The sequence below is a fragment of the Phacochoerus africanus genome, chromosome 15 (assembly GCF_016906955.1).
Source record: "Phacochoerus africanus isolate WHEZ1 chromosome 15, ROS_Pafr_v1, whole genome shotgun sequence".
Lineage (NCBI taxonomy): Eukaryota > Metazoa > Chordata > Mammalia > Artiodactyla > Suidae > Phacochoerus > Phacochoerus africanus.
Genome location: NC_062558.1, coordinates 135,595,699 through 135,617,276, shown reverse-complemented (window position 1 = coordinate 135,617,276; position 21,578 = coordinate 135,595,699). Strand labels below are relative to the sequence as shown.

Genomic DNA, 21,578 nt, shown 5'->3' with positions numbered 1-21,578 from the left:
ATTTAAGCAAGAGTCTCGTGTACTGTACCTGGGCCGGGCGGGGGGGAGGCTGAGCATCCTTTATTCAAACAAAGTACATGCTTTTGTAATTCATTAAAACACTTTCAAACTGAATGCAAATTATCAAGCCACAGAAGCATTTTCATTTGTTTTATGTAATGTGCCCCTTTTAAATTCTTTGTTTAGCATATAGAGACTCTCTTTAAGAGAGTCTGCTTTGGATATTATAGGAACAGCAGCATGAGCGAGCAGAGCCAGGCAGAGGGAAGGGTATGACCTTTAGCGCCCGGGAGAGGGGCCCTGAGGCCCAGACTGTGTCTGGCGCAGTCACGTGTGCTGTGACCTGCCGCCCGGAGTCAGGCCCACAGGGTCATCACCAGGAGCCTCCAGCACGCCCTCTTCCCCACAGGGGGCTGGATCTAACCACCCACAGGAGCCATGGACTGCAGTAACGAATGCCTTGGGCCACCAGACCAGTTGTCCACGGCTGCCTCCTGGAAGCCAGCTCTGCCAGGAGAAGGCATACCAGGCCCATAGGCACAGCCGTGTCAGCTGATGGGCTGAGCGCTCTGGTGGTTCCTGCCTTACTAGAAGAGCTGCAAACGGTGCACTGACTCCACGGAAACTCTGGCCAGCAGGCCCCAGAGCCCCTGGCTGGGGTGTGGTGTTAAGCACGCCAGTGGCCCCCTCTGCTGGGCTCTGCATCCAGTTCCCCCTCACCTGGCAGGCCCAGGTACCTTCCCAGCCCCCAAGAGAAGGGAGAGCAGGCAGAGACAATCAGTCGTCGTCCTCCTCCTCCCGATGCTGCCTCGGGCCTTTCTGTCCGCTCATTAAGGATCCATCCAACTGTGTATTAAGGACCTTCTGTAACTAAATGGGACCGACCCATCACGCTGGCTCTTTAGGGGCACAGAAGTAGGGTGGGGACAAGAAGAGAATCCAATATGTCAAATAAGCAGCAAGGGAGTTCCCGTGGTGGCTCAGTGGAGACAAACCCGACTAGTGTCCATGAGGATGTGGGTGTGATCCCTGGCCCCACTCAGTGGGTTAAGGGTCCAGCATTGCTGTGAGCTGTGGCGTGGGTCACGGACACGGCTCGGATCCCGTGTGGCTGTGGTGTAGGCCCACAGCTGCAGCTCACTTCGCCCCCTGGCCTGGGAACCTCCATACGCCGCAAGTGCGGCCCTAAACAAACACACAAAGGAGCTTTACTAGAGGAGGAGAGACTGGGTTTTGTGCTGGGGAGGAGCTGAGTGCTGGGCAGATGGGGGGCGCCACAGAGGAAGAGCTCTGCCCTGAAGTGGCTCCACAGGCCCAGCAGTGGAGGGGGTGGGGTGGGTGTAGGGGGGCAGGGGTGTTGGAGTTGCAGGCTGCAAGGAGCTGAAAGGAGGCCTGGGGGGCGCTTCCCACCCGAGTTCCCCTCCAGACTCCCCCTGCCACCCGTCCTTCTCTCCTGCCTGCTGCATCCTCAACACACTCACAGCCGACACACATTCTGCCCTCCTTTCTTGCCCCTAAAAGCCCCAGGAGCTCAGGGCTGTCCACAGAGAAGCAAAGGCGCTCACCCTCGCCAGGTGCAGCCCCAGGCCCTCTTGCCTGCCTCTCCACACTGACCACGTCGCGTCGGCATCGCCTCTGAAATCCTTTTTCTCCCTCCACAGCTAGCTGAGCACTGTTTGGGGGTGTGGACGGGGTCACCGCCCTCAGCTTTAACTCAGTTCTCACTGGGCTACCCCAAGGCCCCATCCCCAAGGCCTTGTTTGCATTAGGGGATGGGAGCTGTTTTAACGATTCAACTCGAAATCTGAGCTGTCCTTCATCCACACACAAATGTCGGGAGCAAGTGCCTACAGGACACAAGTCACAGAAAAATGCATGTAGGAACAGAAGCCAAACGCTGTATTGAATCAAGTTTTAAAATAACGTTTTACTCACAAAAGAAAGATTCCCCTTGTGCCACCAAAAAAAAGGTCTGTTTGCAGCAGGTGGGCCGGCAAGAACGTGTCTGACCCTTTCGGTCCTCACGGCGGCGGCGAGTTCAAAGACAGCACTGCAGACCCAGCCCCTCTGCAGTGGCTTAGAACATCTGCCCCTCGCATCTGCCCTGGGCCGAGGGTGCGGCCTGCCCCCCTCCCCACCTCGACCTGTGGTTGGAAGCTACACGGTTCCTGCTTCCTCTCCCACAGCATCCCCAGGAATCAGACGGCGTCAATCACAACAGATACACTGAAGTCATCCCAAAGGGACCAAATGCCAGGTGGGCCTCTCACCTGAGGATGCCTGCAGCCTGTTTCTCTGTGTGGGGACTCTTGCTCCGCCCACACCCCACTGGCCCTTTTCCTGAGAAAGGGGACTCCCTCCTTTTTTCCGAACAGACCCTCCGAGGGCAGCGCTGGCACAGCTCTGCCATTGTTAAAGCACAATTAGCTGTCCCTCCACTGTGGCCCCAGGCCTGTCCGGGAGCAAAGTTATCACAGGGTTTAAGAAAGGGATCCCGAGGTCCGACCGTGGCTCAGCGGGTTACAAACCCAACTCGTCTCCATGGGGACGCGGGTTTGATCCCCAGCCTCGCTCAGTGGGTTAAGGATCTGGCGTTGCCGTGAGCCGTGGTGTAGGTCGATGACGGCTCGGATCCCGCGTGGCTGTGGCTGTGGCTGCGGCAAAGGCCCGGCAGCAGAAGCTCCAATTTGACCCCTAGCCTGGGAACGTCTATAGGCCGCGGGTGCAGCCCTGAAACAAAGAACAAGAACAGAATCGGTTCTGCTTCCCGTGAGGCTGAGCAAAGAACAGAGCTCCTTCGCCAGCTCATCATCTTTAGACGAACGCGTCTAGAAGGCTGCATGTACTCACGGGTCGTCGACACCGCGACCACGGGGCTGTACTCGTACTCTCCGGAGGGGCTGGTGACCTTCAGTCGAAACCTGTACAGGGTCCGTGGTTCCAGACCTTCCACCACGTGCTTCGTCGCGTATCCCCTAGAGGGGAGGAGACACAGGGCATGACGCCACCCGGGACTCGAGGCAGCAACCCGAGCGCTACGCCTGAGCGGGTGGAAGGATCTCTGAGTGTCCTTCACTCCAGGGCTGGTCTTGGTGGCGTCCATCGGTCACACCAGGCTGCCCCGCCCCAGCACAGAGGACATGCCAGGCGCCCACCCCCGCCCAGCAGGTGCTCTCTGTGCCGAAGTGCCCCTCCCTCAGGGCCAACACCCATCATTCTGTACTTTGGAGAAAGGATCATTATGTGTCGCAAGTGGCAAAGTTTCACGTTAGAAAGCGCAGTGAGCAGGCCAATGGCACGTGTGATTTTCGGGCGGGTCTTTGAGAGGATGGGTGAGGCAGTCTAATTGGCGGCTGTTACCGATTGCAGGAAAGACCCTACTACAGGGGAGGATGCAGAGGAGAGGAGGCTGCCCCGCTGGAGAGTCAGGCAGCGCTCGCATCACACCAGGAGGTCAGGCTCGTTCAGGAAAACCCTTGTGGGAAGAGGGCGCAGAAGAGAAAGCTGATCCGAGACTGCGATGGAAATCCACACGCCTCGGGAGGCAAGGACTGAGTGGCATCATTTGGAGCCTACAAAACGAGCACCAAGAATCGCAGGCAGGCAGTGCTGCTGGCTCGAGAGAGACCCTGCCCCTCTGCCTGCGAGGCGGCCCGGGGGCTGCTTGGACCCACCACACTTTCGAGGTCACCAGGGCTCCAAGGGGCCACGGAATCGCACCCCAAACCTCGGCTCCCCTTTGCTGCCAGAAGTTTTCATTGGCCCCTTTATGAGCCTCCATGTCTGTCTTTCAGAGCCCTCATCTAAATTTTTCTTTCCCTGAACCCAAAGACCTGATGTGCGAGGGGGTGGAGGGGGTGTGTGTTTGAGGAGGTCCTATTTCCAGCGCTTTCTTCTCTCCCGCACCCGCGTCAGCCCGGCCTCTGCCGCCTCCTTTCAGGACACGCCCCACAGCTCCCCGGGCGCCAAGCTTACCATCACTCTCTGCATTCTCCGTCTCTAATTTTTCTTTCATTCTCAGCAGACCTGTGCAGAGGCCACAATCATACTTTGGGATTCACAGTTCACCTTCCAAAAGTGTTTACGTGAGACCTAAATATGACACATCAATCCCTTTCCAGGCAACTCAACAAACCTGTCCGGTACCCATGACTTGGGAGGTGCCGGGGATCCAGGTGGAGGATGCAGCCCCGGACCAGCTCAGGGCTGAGATGGATCTGTCCGCTCCTGCTGGTGGGGGCACGCAGAAGGGCAGTCAGGGTGGCAGCTGGGTCAGGCTGAAGTGACAGTGCCGGGGGGTGGGGGGGGCAGCACCAATGATAAGGGCTCTGAGGAAAACATGGCTTCCTTCTGGGCCGGGTGGGTGCGCTCACACCTCACCCATCAATTCAACAGCCGCACCCACTTACCCCAGGACCCACTGGAAAAGCTGTCTCTCCCCGCAGACAAGGCGCAGCATCAGGCGCGTACCTGAGAGGCAGCCCAGCCCTTGGTCTGGGGGAGGAGGATGCTTCAGGAGAGTTTCTAAGGCCCCAGAAGGCTTCTAAGGTCTAGCTCCCAAACTCACCCATCAGACACATAATTCCTCCGCTGGGAGGGCGAGCAAGGAGAGAGGGGCCCCAAAGCGTGTCCTCCGTGGAGGGGCCTCTGATTGCAAAGTGAGACACGGGGTGAGAACTTCCCGAACAGAGAGGCAGACAGGGCGGGGGAAGGAGGGAGGCGGGCGGTCTGAGAAAGGAAGGCTGGGTGAGAAGGACCTGGAGTCGCAGGGGGATGGACGGGGCCGGCGAGAGCAGAGAGTGCCAACAGAAGGATCTGGTGCCCCGGAGAGCGGACAGGTCTGGACTCGCTCCCGAGAGAAGTCCCGGCTCAGGGACCTAGAGAGCCACTTTCAGAGACCTCGGCCCTTCGTGTTTCTCTCCCTTCATTTTTTATTCAAAATGAAAAAACTGTAAGCTGGACTGAAGTCCTGAATACTCAGAGATGCCTTTCTCGCATCACCAGTTACTTCAGGCACCAGCATCTACATGACTTCCTAGGCAGAGCGCTGACAGGGCCAAGAAAAAGATGAGGGTGTCGGGGCCCTTTGAAACTCGGCAGGACCCTGTGGGCTCTTGGGCACAAAAGCCTTTCTGTGGCCCCCCCCCAGTTTCTTCTTCTGGGAAATGGGCCTCATTCAGCCTCCAGGCCCTTGCCTGAGTTCCCAAGGGCAGGTTTGAACAGTTGCTTCTCAGGGAAGAGAGGGGACGCAGAGACCGGGGAGGAGCCGTCAAGAAACAATGAATGGTGCAGCTCCGAGGCAGGATCCTGCTTCCTCCTCAAGGGATGCGCAGAACAGTACCTTTGAGCTCCTCTGCTGAACTAAAACCCCCAACAAATGGAAGATGTGGCGAAGCAGTCCTCACTCCAGGACCACCAGAACCCGGCCAGAGGCCACTAAACACCAGCTCTGAAGAATGCAGCTTTTGCATCTACCATGATCCTTGTCTACGGCCTATTTCCTACGCCAAAGCTATACAACCACCTCCTCAGCTCTCCCAAGGGAGGGCAGAGTTTTTTGGGCACTAGCCTGCTGTGGCCCCCTTTGCCTGGCAAAGCAATAAAAGCTACTTGTTTCTCCTTCATCCAAAACCCTGTCTCTGCCTATCTGGCACCAGTGGACAGAGGCCAAGGCTCAGCCACACCTTCTGACCTTCATCTGTGCTCCCCTGCCTTCTGCAGGAGGACGCAGCCTCCCTAACTGATGCCGTCTTTCCTTGAAGCGCATTTCTTTTTACCAGAAGTCGTGTTTGTCAAGGTGGCCTCCAGCTCTCCTCCCATCCTTCAGGTGTACATTTCGTTTCCCTCCTTTAGAGTCTAGCTCCTCCCTCCAACCGGGTGGGCTGCGGCAAAGGCCTGCCATGCAATTCTGAGCCGGCCTTAAGATGACTGACAGCTTCTGATCTTGCCCCCCCCCCAGAAGGCAGCCTCCGTGTGAAGATGCTAACTTCCCCACTGGAGGGAGGGGCGAACCTGGTGAGAGTTTGGAAGATGCCAGACAATGAAGGAAAACACCAGAGCTCAGTCGGCCATCCATGTCCCAGCCACTCCAGCCGAGGCATCAGACACATGAGGGACGCCATGTGGATTCCTCACCCCCAACAGAGCCACACCAGCCAAGACCACGTGGAGCAGAGACAGGCCACCCCCACACTGCTCAAACTGGAGAATCACAAGCAAACAGATGATTACTTTACACTCTGAGCAAAACAACTAAATTTGGACTATTTTGTTATGCAGCAATACCTAACTGATACACCATGTATCCACAAAAAAGAAACTATAATAAAGACAATGAAGAAAGGATACCAACAGCCTTAAAAAACCAAAAACTGAAGTGTTGAAAACAGATATAAATAGGAGTTCCTGCCACGGCGCAGTGGAAACAAATCCAACTAGGAACCATGAGGTTGCGGGTTTGATCCCTGGCCTCGCTCAGTGGGTTAAGGAGCCGGAATTACTGTGAGCTGTGGTGTAGGTCGCAGATGTGGCTCGGATCCTGTGTTGCTGCGGCTCTGGCATAGGCTGGCGGCTACAGCTCCGATTAGACCCCTAGCCTGGGAACCTCCGTGAGTACAGCCCTAAAAAAGGACAAAAAGACAAAAAACATATAGAGAGATATTAATACATTTACCATGAAAGGAAAGGCCCTAAGACTGAGATAAATTTTCAGAAAAACTATGTGGTCTAAGCAATAATAACAATAAACCCAAATACATCAGCTTGGAACAAAGTAGCCGTACGAGTAGGTGGATTTTATCATTATATGAACATAGGTCCACATCTATAGCTATCTGAGCCACAGAACCGGAGCCTGCAATTTGTGGCATCTGAAAAGATCTTTTGGAGCTCAGTGAGGCTATCACGTCCAAACCTCAATGGAATTCAATTGCCAGGTGGCAAAGACTTAACATAGCTTTAGACCGAAATAAAACCCAAAGTGCCCCCAATAAAATCCAGTATTGATAAATATCATAGGATCACCATGAAGCAAATAGCATGAACAAAAGCCCTGGAAAGAAAAATCACAGAGCCGCCTTACAAAACAGATGCCACGGGGCAGGGTGATGGAGGCTGGAGGCTCTCATCAGTAGAGATGCCCAAGGAGAGGACCAGAGACACAGCTGCCAGCCCCCACCCACCCACCCCACCCCCGCCACAGGGTCCTCCCCAGTGATGGCCGCACAGATGCGGGCATGTTTAACGGGAGCGGTTTATCAGACCCGTGGAGAAGCAGAGCTTCACGCGGACCAGGCAGGGTACCTTGAAGGTGAAACAGTCTCAGAACTCTTCCACAGCAGAGGAAATACACTAAAGAATGAAGCACACCCTTATTTTGTTATCAAAGCAAATATTTGATGCCAGAGCTGAGCAAACATGAAACACAGCCAAGTACGGACATGCCCAGGGACTCAATGACCAGACTTCTCTTCTCTCGCTGTGTCCCCACTCCCAGCACTCCAATCCCGTCTTCTGCTGAGGACTCGGAAATCCGTTTCTCCAGCCCAGCCTCTCCCCTGACTCATTCTTTCCCAGCTGCCCCTCCTTGGCCAAAACCATCTGGATGCCCACTAGTGCCAAGACGGGCTTGGGTTCCACCCCTAGTCTCTGTTGTTCAAGATGCTCAGGCCAAAACCCTTGGTGCCACCTGTGGAAGACTGGCCTGTTGTTCAGATACTTGGTGGCCTCCTCAGGAGTCTAGATGCCAGTGGTGCTAAGCTCAGACACAGCTGTAGGACTTGCTCTGAGCAACGAAGTAGGCACGGAGGGGCAGCGTTTCATTCTGGGTGGAAGCTTCTGGAAACAGGGCACCACACTCTCTGCCTCCACTGCCACCATGACTGGCAGCATCCCAGCAGAGGCCACTCGACCAGCCTGGATGATGGGGAAAGGACGAGATGAGCGGAGGTGACACACAAGGGGTGCTCGATGTGGGACATGAATGCCCCACATAGACCACCACTGCAAGTCACTGCGCTTCCGGAGCTGATGCTTTGCATGGCCCGTGGCCAAGCCTGGAGGCCTCTGCTGATGCTGCCTTGACGATCCTCCTCCTCTCCCACCCCACATCCGATCCCCCAGCAACACACACCTGAGGTCAACCACCTTTCACACTCTGTTATTGCCTCCATCAATTACTGCAAAAAAAGCTTCCCAATGAGCCACTCCCCCTCCAGCTGCTCCAGCCATCCTGCCTCCCCACAGCCTCTGCCCCACTCAGCGGCCAGGGTCACCCTCAAAGGGTGTGACCACCACGGCCCTCCCCGGTGCCTTTTCTATCTCTCAGAGCATCAGCCCCCAAGCTCCCAGGGGTTGCCCCCATCCCCACGCCAACCCCATCCCCCCTTGGCCTTCTCATTGCCTTGGCTCCTTGATGTTTCGCCTGCTATGTCTCCTGCCTGGAACGTTCTTCCAGAGACGCACGGGGCTCCACACACGCCTCACTGGCTTCTCAGCTGTCACCTGCTCAGTGAAGCCTTCTTCCCCTCCATGCCAAGCCCCCAAACGTTCCCCTGCTTTTCCTCCTTGGGACTCCGCCTTCTGACACTGTTTTTACTTATGTATCTTACTTAACATGTGTCTTCCTCATCATGAGGAAGGAATTTTGTCTGTTTGTCCAAGGCCACACCTCCAGCATCCAAAACAGTGCCTGGCACATGGCAGGTGCTAATGGAATAAGTGAAATGCATGATATGGGTACCAATTACCATAGGAACTTGGGGAGACAATAGCAAGAGCTTCTCAGTTGAGGCAGAATCTGACATGGGTGGAAGAAAGGTGGAGGAGGGGAGATTTGTCCCAACAAGGAAAAATAGCTGAGCATACATGCAGGAAAAGTCAAGACATATTTAAAGGACAGTAAGCAGATTGGAGGGTTTGTGCTCAGAAATGAGAAACGGCAAGAAAGGCACGTTGTTGCGAACGGTGAAGAGCAGCCAGTGTTGGTCTAAAGAGTTTGACCTTCATCCTTTAAGCAGGGGACACCCACTGAAGACAATCAGACAGAAAGAAGATTAAAAAGAAAAGTGATCTCGCAAGATAGAGGGAAGCGATGTGGGCAAGAAGGACGCAGCCAATTCAACAAGCAAAGAAGCTGGGCGGCTAGAGGACCTTCGGATCCAGCAATGACCAGTGAGAAAACGGATCCTACATGCCACCTAATAGGGGAAATGCCACGGCCCCACGCAGGAAAGCACAGCAGAAGCCTGCAAAGGGAGAACCCACAAAACTGGCTGTAAGGAGGAGAGCTCCTGTCTAAGGCGACAGCACTGACTCGACTGACTGGGCGGGAAGAGGAGCAGAAACAGACGAGGCAAAAAGAGGCTCTTAAGTCCACAAGTCCAAGGTCAGATGGTCTAATTGCTTTTTTAAAGAAAGGCATTTGCTAGTTTTAAGGATGCCTCCGGAAAGTGACACAAGGGAGGAAAGGGGTCGAGTTTAACATGGTCTAATTCTGCCACCTAGTGTCGAGATTCATGCCAAGTCTCGGAGGCAAGGTGGGCATCTCAAAATCCTGCTTAGAGGTGGGGCCCTGTCAGCTCCCAGATGGCCCCTCAATGCCAGGCAACCGTCCAGGTGAACTCCGGGACCAGAGAGCACTCTGGGGACAGAACACAGACACATCTGGCTGGAGGCCCGTGGACACGGTTGCTGGTCATCCAGCAAAGGCGGGGCGGAAACAGGAAAGCAAGGAGTACCCAGGCAGCCCCACCCAGCGTGCCCAAGTATGGCTAGTGGCACAAGGGAAATAGACAGAAAAAAATGTCTTTTTCTCTCTCCATAGAAATACTTATTAAATCATCATTCATGCTCTTGGAAACTACCTACCAGAGAGTAACACATGATTAAAATAACATTTCAGGAGTTCCCACTGTGGCTCGGTGGGTCAAGCACCTGACCTCATTTCTGTGAGGACAGGGGTTCAATCCCTGGCCAGGCTCAGCAGGTTAAGGATCCGGCGTTGCCACAGCTGTAGCATGGGTTCCATCCCTGGCCCGGGAACATCCACGTGCTAAGGGCATGGCCAATGAGTAAGACAAAATAAAATAAAACCCTATTTGTGTCTCGTATTTGGTCTCATCCTGAAACACACAGTCACTGTGCCGTCAGTAACACTGTCAAAGGGAGAAATAAGGGTTGAAATGAAAACGAAGGAGAAAATGACTTCCTGACAATTCCTGCTGCGCTTACTTCTTCACGCAACAAGTATTTCGAGGGCCTCCTGCGTGGCAATGCAGTGAAGGAGCTGGGGATAGAGCGTGAAGCAAGAAGGAATCTTATCTGCCTTGTGTAGAGGGTTTATTTATTTATTTATTTATTTGTTTGTTTGTTTTTTAGAGCCGCGCCTGCGGCATGTTGAGGTTCCCAGGCTAGGGATCTAATCGGAGCTACAGCTGCCAGTCTACGCCAGAGCCACAGCAACGCAGGATCCGAGCTGCGTTTGTGACCTGCACCACAGCTCATGGCAACGCCGGATCCCTGACCCACTGAGCGAGGCTAGGCATCAAACCTGCAACCTCATGGTTCCTAGTCGGATTCGTTCCCACTGTACCACAACGGGAACTCCCTTGTGTAGAGTTTAGATGCTGGTGGGGAAGCAGAAAACGAACAGGCAAACAGTACAAGGTCCCTGGCACAGCTAAATGTCATGAGGCGAATGAAAGAAGGTCATGACAGAGAGGACCGCTGGGCAGAGGAGGGCTACTTCAGGTGGCCTTTGGAGGAGGGCAGTCTTGGACCTGATATTTGTGTGGTGTGAAGAGGAACAGAGGGAAATGCACTCAAGGGGAAGGCAAAGAGAAAAAGGCTCTGGTGACTCGGTGATTGATTGTACAAACTGATGTCTTGCTGAGTGGACAGCAATGGTACTTACAAAAGTCAAAAAACCTGGAAAAAGGCTGGGGCCAAGGGGTCAGATAGAAAAAAAATTATGGAGTTCCTGTCATGGCTCAGCAGAAGCGAACCTGACTAGCATCCATGAAGGGGCAGGTTCGATCCCTGGCCTTGCTCCGTGGGCTAAAGATCCGAGGTTGCTGCGAGCTGTGGTGTAGGTCTCGGATGTGGATTGAATCTAGCATTGCTGTGGTGTAAGCCGGCAGCTACAGCTCTGATTTGACCCTGGGAACCTCCATATGCTTCGGTGCTGCCCTAAAAAGATTGGGGAGAAAAAAAAGCCAACAGAAAGATAAACTTATGGCACAGGGAAATTTACTCGGGATGCCTGGTAACTTATACAGGGAAAAGAACTGGCAAGGAATGAGTATACGTGTATGCATGGCTGATTTACTTTGCTGTGTGCCTGAAATTAACACAACTTTGTAAGTCGACTACATTTCAGCAAGTTTTTTTTTTTTCAAGAAATGTAAAAAGAGAAGCCCTGATGGAAGCTGAGAAGTCAGGTTGGTTGGAAAGAGTGTTCACAAGTGAACGGTGGGGTGACCCATGGTCGGCAGTTGTCACATCTGTGACCGAAACAGCCTGATGGAAACGACATCCGGCTCACCAAATGCTCCTTGGAGTCTGTCTCTCTGTTTTGCATTCTTAAAAATATACCATTGGAATATTTCCAATGCCTACGAAGCTCTCAAAAGTATAGGAGGTTTAATTTCAAAGGGACCACGACGGCTTACTTTCCAAAAACCATTGTTCATAAAAAGCCTGATTGCAAATGATGCGGACTCATTCTTTTCCTTCATTTCAAAGTGAGTCTTCCTGGAGACAAGAGAACACCTTCCAGCTAGTCAAGAAATCAAAGCTAAATGGGAAGCAATTCAATATTGCACCTACGTATAAATGATACCGTAAGTGTGCATTTTGGGGTCTTCCTCTTCGACAGAAAACCTGAACCACTGCTCCTGAGGTCCTCGCCGTCTCGCTTTCTTCTCCAGATCCCAGTATAACTCAATGCTGTGATGAGTCACTTTGCCCACAACAGGTGGATGAGGCTTTGCGGATAGAGTGATTTCTAAAAATAAAATAAAAAATAAAAAGACACAGCATTTCAGGACTCTATTTCCTTACAGAAGGGAGATCAGCGGGATCTCCCACGAGCATTACAGCTGCTCAGAGATCAAACTACGTCTTGCCACACGTCAGGCACACGTACGTGCTCCTCCCTGGGGCTCAAGGAACATGGAGAAAGTGCGAGTGATAGAAAACACAGCGGATGCGGTGAGCCAGCATCTTCCACAAGCAGATCGAACCCATCAACATTCGAATTCACCTGCGGACCCTTCTCAGAGGCTGGTTAAGGTATGAAACCAAGCAGGTTGCTGTCTGAGCTGCTGAAACTCCATTTGCTACAAGCATCCTTCTGTAAACTGGTTGGTAGACAAAGCCACCAAGCAGATGATAGGACGGGCTCAAGTGTTTGTGTCACGGATGACAAAAGGTTGGTATCTGTTCTATATAAACAGCTCTTACAAACCAACCAAGGGAAAAACCACAGGCCAATAAATAACAATAACACCAGGCAAAATTCAAGCAGCAGACAAATATAGCAAAAGCAATCAACATCATTTCCACAAAGACACTCCTATTTCCCAGTGGCCCCAGAAATTGATAGCAAGGGGGATACAACTTCACATTCAGTCAAGACACTTAAAGAGACATCATAACTATGAGAAGGGACAATGGGAGTTCCTGCTGTGGCTCAGCAGGTTAAGAGCCTGACACAGTCTCCGTGAGAATGTGGGTACGGTCCCTGGTTTTGCTCAGTGGGTTAAGGATCCCGTGTTGCCCCGAGCTGTGGCGTTGGTCACAGAGGTGGCTCAGATCCGGCATTGCTGTGGCTGTGGTGTAGGCTTGCAGCTGGGAGTCACCCCTCGCCTGGGAACTTCCACATGCCACAGGAGCGGCCGTAAAAAGAAAAAATATATACTATTAAAAAAAAAAAGTGACGACAGAGGGAAAGGACACATACACTAGTGGTGGGGAAATATGAATTTGAGCTTTTTTTTAGAAAGGAATACGGGAGCATGTATTGAAAGGGAAATACCACGTGCCCTCCTCTCCCACATGCCATTCCCTGTAGGCCAGTCTCAGGACCTTTATCCGCTATGGTTGTTGGCCATTTAAAAAGATAATATTGCCAATTACGCAAGTGTTTCTCAGGCCTTGCTCTTTGCTAATCACTGGCCCAAGCCAATAACCCAAAACGTCTACGCATGTTAGCCCGGCACCGGGCACAGATGGGCCGTGTCCAGTGGCAGGCTCAGGACAGAGTCGGAACCCTCCCTGCTAGGCATCACCCCCTCCAGATCTGGTACACGGGATATCTAGAAAGTGAATTTATTGTTACCTTTTTTTTTTTTTTTTTTTAGGAGTTATCCAAGTTTCACCACCCACAGCCTCTCATGAACGAGGCCTTCCTAAAAGCACAGCCATGGGTGGCGGCAGCAGCCAGGCTGGTACCGAGGCACCACGTGGCACCACGTTCCATGCCCCACACGGCCAAGGTTAGTGCCCCGAGCAGCAGTGATGGTCTGTGTCCTCTGCTTGGAAACATAGCTTGTCAAGAGGCACAGCTCCAGCAGGGCAAGCGCTGCCTTTGGCAGAAAAACCATCCAAGCCAGACAGGACCCGAGGGGCCCACACAAATGAGTGTCCTCATTAGCTGAGAGCTGATGTTTTCTGAGGTGGCCGAAAAGGAAACAGTGGGCCAGACCAAACAGGATTGGTTTGGTTTTCAGCCAACCTAGGGTCCCTTGATGGGCGTGTTTTAATCCTTACCACATTGCAACCATATACCATAGCTGGTATTTTCTCCTGGGATAAAGTCTGGCATTTTTTGTCCTGCCAATACACATACCTGAGCATGTCAGTTTCAGGATGGTCCCAGGCCAAAGGACAAACATCACTGTGCCAAGGAAACAGAGGCCCAGGCCAAAGGACAAACATCACTGTGCCAAGGAAACAGAGGCCCAGGTCAGCTCTGAGCCTCCAGAGGAGGTGACAGAAACAGCGGGTCACAGGCCACTCCTGGGAGGAGAACAGCAAGTCATGTGGCACCTCCTTTGTGCCAGGCCCTGTTGTGGATGCATTATTTATTCGCTTAATTTCCACTATATGGTATATGGGTTTTTGCTATGGCCATTATAAAACAATCTCAGGGGGAGTTCCCGTTCCAGCACAGCGGAAACGAATCCAACTAGGAACCATGAGGTTGCCAGTTCGATCTCTGGCCTCACTCAATGGGTTAAGGATCCTGCATTGCTGTGGCTGTGGTGTAGGCCGGCAGCTGTAGCTCCAACTCAGCCCCTAGCCTGGGAACTGCCATATGCCGCAGGTGCAGCCCTAAAAATACATAAACAAAACAATCTCAGACACAGAGAGGTTAATTAACTTGCCCGAGGTCACAGAGGAGTAACTGGCAGAACCAGGATTAAGACACAGGCCGAGGGGCCGAGGAGTCCCAACTTTAACCTTGTCCCACAGCGCCTCTCAGGCACAGACACCTAATGTGGGGGCCTGGGGTGAAAGACCTATTGGCTCGATCTCCAGAGTTCCTCTAGCCACTCCTTTGAAATCAGGTTTAAACTCTGAACCCACTTGAAACACAAAACGTTTTAAGATGAGCAAAAGAAGAAGAGAAAGGGGCGAGGAGGACAGCCAGGTGATTATCTAGGAGTCAAGTGTGGGGCGTCGCATGCAGGAGGGAGTCAGGGCAGCTCCCTTCCCGCCCCGGAGTCTGGGGGGCTGGGGGGGGCACTCCCTCAGGAACGCGGCCCGTAAGAAGGAAGATACTATGGTCTAGAGAGACCTCAGGGAGCCAAGAGGCAGAGCGGCTCGGGGACATTCACACCTTGACACTGTGAAGTGATCCGAAGCCAACCAGATGCCTCTCCATGCTCAGCATGGGAAGCGGAGGAGGGGTCTCGAACGTGGGTGAAGCCATGAGTGAGGGGATGCGCAGATAAATCTGAGAGGCTGGTCTGTACCAGGGCAGCGGGTACGCACCCTATCAGCAAAGGATGCTCACTTGAGTTTACTACCAATACACGAACGAGCCTCTCTGCTTCGATTGCATCTTCCTCGAGCCTCACGGAGAAGCTCCAATCGCAGGAGGAGGTTACCCATCCCTAGGACGACAGCCCTGCCTCTCTCTACCCTGGGACTTGCCCACCTGCAAGTATAAACACACCTTTCCTAAAGTGCCTACAATCAACATTTTAAACAACTCTAAAGCTCACCTTACGCCTATTTAACCGGGATGTTTATATCCATATTTGTATTTATCTGTATAAGTATAAACACTATCTTGACAATGGTTTTTTACAAGTTTTATACAAGTTTTATGTTTATACAACACACCTACAAACATATACTCAGACAATTTTTTGGCCACGCCCACAGCATGTGCAAGTTCCCAGGCCAGGGATCAAAGCCGCACCAAAGCAGTGATCTGAGCCACGGCAGTGATAATGCTGGATCCTTAACTCGCTGCATCACCAGGGAACTCCCTGTAGACACAATTCAGATGCTACTTTAGATGTAGCTTCAGAACTCAATGTTTTCCTAATGATAAGTATCAGATCTTTAAAAGGCATCTTTGCTTATTTAAGTCTGATAAACAGTATCCAAATTTAACCATTCACATCCGATGACACAAGCTCAGGCATAAGTTTACTTTCACTTTTCTAAACATTACTAGCAAAAAGAAGAAAAAAGCCTCACTTTCAATTTTGCATGTTTCCTTTACACAACTGGTTGGATCTTTGCATTGTGACCAATTTTTCTTACCTAAAAAGTTTTTCCAGCAGAGAAGAGACTGGCAGTTGCCAGAGGCAGAAGTGGGGGAGGGGGGGGTCAATGCCAAATGGGTGAAGGGGGGGACAAGAGGTACAAACTGCCAGCTATAAAATAAATTAGCCTTGAGGATGTGATGTCAGCATGGTGACTCTAGTTAGCACTGTATTGCGTATTTGAAAGTTGCTAAGAGGGAAGTTCCCGTCATGGCTCAGTGGTTAACGAATCCGACTAGGAACCATGAGGTTGCGGGTTCAATCCCTGCCCTTGCTCAGTGGGTTAACGATCCAGCGTTGCCATGAGCTGTGGTGTAGGTCACAGATGAGGCTCGGATCCCTCGTTGCTGTGGCTCCGGCGTGGGCTGGCAGCAACAACTCTGATTAGACCCCTAGCCTGGGAACCTCCATCTGCCATAGGAGCGGCCCAAGAAATGGCAAAAAGACAAAAAAAAAAAAAAAAGTTGTTAAGAGAGTAGATCTTAAAAGTTCTCATCACAAGAAAAGGAAAAATGTTTGTAAATTACATGGTGATGGATGTTAACGAGACATTGTGGGGATCATTTTGCTATGTATACAAATGCAGAACCATTATGCTGTTCACTGGAAAATGCTATATGTTAATTAAAAATTAATATACAATATAAATATACACAAAAAGTTTTCCCAACAATGAAACAGGGAAAACAGTAACAAAAGTATAAGGCTGATCTCCAAAGGCCGATTACATGAGAATTTATGTTTGTGTTGAGTACTCTAAAAGCTTTCTGTAACAAAGCCCTCATGCAAATCTGACAGATAAAACAATTTTATGCCCCTCCTGCCATTTGTCAAGTAGTAAATAATCTGAACATGAAACACAGAGGGCTTCACACACTGTCACTCTTCAGTCCCTATGGTTACAAAGATGGCATAAAACACGGCTCTCGAATTCGCTCGAAATCTGTTGTAAAAAGCTATCATTTACAAATTATAGGTTTAAGTGCCGAATACGACAAGGTTTAAATAAACCACGGTGCCCTATTTAGGCCTCCGCATTCTAAAATTTTAAATATGTAGGTTGTAATAAGATGATACTGCAGAAATGTACCGGCCCCATAAGAGGAGGCTCACGAGATGAGTCATTAGACCATTACTCGGGATCTTAATGATAGGCAGCTGAGCATATTTTAAAAGCTACCGAGAGAATCTGTGGTCATGATGGGTACTGGCATTAGCACCTGTGATTAGTATCATGCAAGGCAGGAAATGAGCATCAGAGAAAGCAAATATGAGTATGCTCGTAATAAACACGCAGCACCACAGAAGCAGAAGGGTGGTTTCCTTGGCCTTCCAAAGACACCTGCACACTTACTGAGGTCAAACGTCATTGACAAGGGACATCTGCAGCCTGCCTCTGGTGGCAGATGGTCCCTAAGGAAGATGACAGGACACAGTGGGGTGCTGTATTAGAAACAGTGGTGGCTGCCCCTCAGAGCAATTCATCACGCTAGACCATGCATGTATAGCAACCATAAATCAAAAACATATTCCAAATCAAAAACGACATGGAGATCATAGCCACGCCTACACTTCGGATTTCAAAAAGTACCCAAGAATATGGTGGTCATGGGTACATATTAAAGAAGGAATTTTTCAAATATCACAATAGCCATGTAGTGGTGACCATTTCTCCTTTCACTTAAAAATGAAATATGACAGTTAAAATGAGTTTAATTCCACCAAACTCCTCTTTAATTCCACCGTCATAAAATGAATCCTATAAAACCCTCACAGAGGAAAAGACCAAGGGCAGAAGTAGATAATTAGAAAATGTTTTCAGTGGTAACTACAACTGAGAAATGCTTCACGTTTCTACTAACTTTAAAAGAGGGGCAATAACGGGGAGGTACCATTCATAAAATGGGGTGAAAAACACGCAATGGTAACACGTTGCACTGTTTCAGATTGTGATCAGACCGACTTGTGGTTGCCAGTGGGGAGGGCGTGGGATGGCTGGGGAGTTCGGGGTTAGTAGAGGCAACCATTACATTTCGAATGGCTAAGCAACGAGGTCTTGCCATACAGCACAGGGAACCATGTTCAGTCTCCTGGATGTGTAACTGAGTCATTCTGCTGTGCAGCAGAAATTGGCACAACACTATAATTTTAAAAAACAGGAAAAAAATAAATACCCGTTATGAAATGCAAAACAAATACTGTGATCAAACTGGCTTATACCATACATCAACCAACCAACCTTTCATGAAAGCAGTTTGGCCATACTCAAAACAATGATTATAAAAATATCCCACCTGGTGACCCTAATCCTAGAAACTCAACCCAAGAAAATAATTCAAAACCAAAAGACAGGTCTAAAGGCTCAAATGTTTTTATACTGTGTGCTTTCACTTATTAAAAAATTTCAGACATACAAAGTAGAAAGAATAGTGAATCCCCCTGTACCTGACACCCAAATTCATCAATTATCAACAAGACTATGGCCAGTCTTATTTCATCTATGCTTTTGCCTACCTCCATCCCTCCCCCACAAGGCTAAAATGAAAGTTTTGAAGAACAGTTAATTTACAATATTGTGTTATTTTCAGGTGTACAAACTGATTCATATATAAGTTATATATATAAATAATAGAATTACATTATAAATGTTAAATTATATAAATAGTAACCTCAAGGACGCCATAGAGCCTGAGTACCTTATTCTTTAACGAGTTTCCTATCAGCAGACTAATACCTGCTTTTGTTGACTAAAAAAAAAGTATATATATACATATAAAATCCTGTTCAGATTTTTTCCATTATAGGTTATTACAAGATATTGAATATAGGTAATTTCCTGTGCTGTACAGTAGGTCCTTGTTGGTTATCTATTTTATACGTAGTAGTGTGTCCATGTTTATTTCAAACTCTTAATTTCCCCCCATCTCCCCCACTATCCTCTTGGGTAACCAAAAGCCTGTTTTCCATGTCTGTGCATCTATTTTTGTTTTGTAAATAAGTTCATTTCTATCATTTTTTTAGATTCCACATGTAAGTTATATGATATTTGTCTTTCTCTAACTTACTTTACTTAGCATGATCATCTCTAGGTCCATCCATGTTGTGGAAAACAGCATTATTTCATTCTTTTTTATGGCTGAGTAGTATTCCATTGTATATATATATACCACATCTTTTTTTTCTCCCAAGATTTTTTCCTTTTTTTATTACTCAATGAATTTATTACATTTATAGTTGTACAATGATCATCACAATCCAATTATATGTACCACATCCTTATGCATTCCTCTGTCAATAGATATTTAGGTTGTTTCCACACCTTGGCTATTGTAACTAGTGTTCATTAATAGCTAAATTTTAATGAGACTTCACCTTCTATCAGACTGTTCTAAGCAATATATATATATAATTTAACCTTCATAGCAACCTTAGGAAGTACTAGAATTCCCATTTTAGAGATAGACCACAGACGTTCCCTCCTAACTCAGTGGATTAAGGATCTGGCATTATTACTGTTGTGGCTCTGGTTACAGCTGTGGCACAGGTTCAATCCTGTTCCCAGGAACTTCTACATGCCACAAGCGTGGCTGTAAATAAATAAAAGACCATAGGCACGCGGAGATCACATAACTTGCCAGGTAGGGCATCCAGTATGCAGCAGAGCAAGAATTTGAACCCAGGCAACCTGACCCCAGAACCATGCCCTTGAGGGCTCTTTGTATGCTACTACCTCCCTGGGTTTAAACACATAGATAGGTAAATGATAACATAAAGCCCAAGAGAACCATTTTAGCATCAATGATAGCAACAAAAACTGCAAACGAGATAAATGTCCAAGAATATAGAATGTGTTATATACACCGCAGTACATCATTTAAATGCAAAAATATTTAGCCACTAAGAAACCACACGTGGAAGAATATTTAAGTATGTTTGATATGCTAAAAGGAATATGAATTTGCACAGACACTGTGATTATAATGATAAAATCTACAGATGCACACGGACCGAAGACAATTAGAGTGGTAGAATTACGGCTGATTTTTTCAGTAAATTTTAATGCTGTAATAGGATTGAATAAGAAAAACATAAAATGGCATATTTTCACTCATTCTTACTGAAAACAAAATCAGCTAAAATAAACTACCAGTCTGGATTCTTCTTCCCTGAGCTCGTACAGATAAAACAGAAACAAGCCAGACAAAAAAAAAATAAAAAGAAACCAAGAATAAGTCAACATGGAAGCTTCATAAGACATTTCAATTAATCTCTGGTTCAATTTATTGACCATTTTGGTGTCAAGCAAAAGATATTCCGCTTCACATTTACTGACGAGAAGTAAGTGTACACCCACTCATCCAGCACGTAGGTGGGACACCGAGGACGACGTGCCCCAAGGGCATGGGGAGTGGGTATCAAGAGACCAGCAGGGAACCGTCCACCCAATCCAAACTGAGGCGAGCCACTGGGAAAGGGGAGACGGCAGGGGCAGAGGGAGCCCCTGGGGAGACCTCATCTAATCTGGGGGTGAGGTGCCCTCAGGTGAGATTTGAAGGATCAGGGGGATGAGTCTAGCAGAGCCCGTGGGCAGGGAGTCCACCCTTTATTGGAAGCATCTTAACATCCTTAGAAAACGTTCTCGTCTTTGTCTAGATACTCATGTTGCAACAGAAGAAAGGGTGCGGGAAAAAATGTAATTGTAATGTATATGTGTAAGGATAACCTGACCCCCTTGCTGTACAGTGGGAAAATTAAAAAAATTATTAAAAAAAAAAAAAGTTCTCGTGTTTTTCTTTTCCAAGCCTCCGTATCTTTTAAGGGAAAGCAATATAGAAGGCAAACTGCTTGAAGTTGCTTCTCCCTACTCTGCTAAGTTCTTCAAGGGCAAGAATCAGGTTGCACATCAAAAATCAAACACAAAACTCAACGAAGCAACAAAAAACAAAAGACAATTCCTCCTACAGGAAGAGTCAGGAGGCACTGCCTTTTGCCCCGGCTCCACCGCAGATGTTCCTTGCCAGGAAAGCAGGGATAGCGCGCCTTCCCTGCCTCCCTCTTGGATTTACTGCAAGGAAAAAAAATACGGAGTTCCCGTCGTGGCGCAGTGGTTAACCAATCTGACTAGAAACCATGAGGTTGCGGGTTCAATCCCTGGCCTTGCTCAGTGGGTTAAGGATCTGGCCTTTCTGTGAGCTATGGTGTAGGTTGCAGACGCAGCTCGGATCCTGCGTTGCTGTGGCTCTGGCGTAGACCAGTGGCTACAGCTCTGATTTGACCCCTAGCCTGGGAACCTCCATATGCCGCGGGAGCTGCATTAGAAAAGGCAAAAAGACAAAACAAAACAAAAATACTGTGACTTAAACACTGAAAAGTGAATTTATGTATAAGGGCTTCACAAACGTAAGGGAGTGGTAACACCTTTGAAAACGTTCCCCTGTTCCATACTTTTTGCTACATGAAAACCCAACTTGGATTTCTCTGTAGTCAACAAGTGGTGGAAAAAGAAGTGGTTTTCCAAGCAATTTCTTTTGCTGAATTACAGTAACTACAAGTCATGCGGGATTGGATCCGAGCAGGCACTGTACTGGACACTCTCACTCAACAGTGTGTCTACACGTCACAGTGAGGATGGGTGAGGAAGTGACCAAGCCTCTAAGAGGTAAAGTTCAAGGCTTCAAAACCGGGAAGAGGGAGCAGGGCTTTCAGCCCAGCCACTAACTCCCAGGCTGTGCTCTCTCCCCGACAGGCCGAGTGGGGTGGGGCTTCAGAGCTTCTCAGTGGAAACCAACGATGAAT

At 49.3% G+C, this 21,578-nt stretch overlaps 1 protein-coding gene across 4 annotated transcripts in view; it reads right to left on the bottom strand.

The window, feature by feature from the left end:
• The window catches only part of FANK1 (fibronectin type III and ankyrin repeat domains 1), a 111,297-nt gene that overhangs the window by 26,506 nt on the left and 63,213 nt on the right, over window positions 1-21,578 (bottom strand). For all 4 annotated transcript variants that reach the window (XM_047762560.1, XM_047762558.1, XM_047762559.1 and 1 more), the window contains exons 2-3: window positions 11,827-12,004; window positions 2,851-2,975 (exon numbers count right to left, since the gene is read on the bottom strand). In XM_047762560.1, coding sequence (XP_047618516.1) covers window positions 2,851-2,975; window positions 11,827-12,004 — 303 coding nt within the window. The remainder of the gene's footprint in view (window positions 1-2,850; window positions 2,976-11,826; window positions 12,005-21,578) is intronic.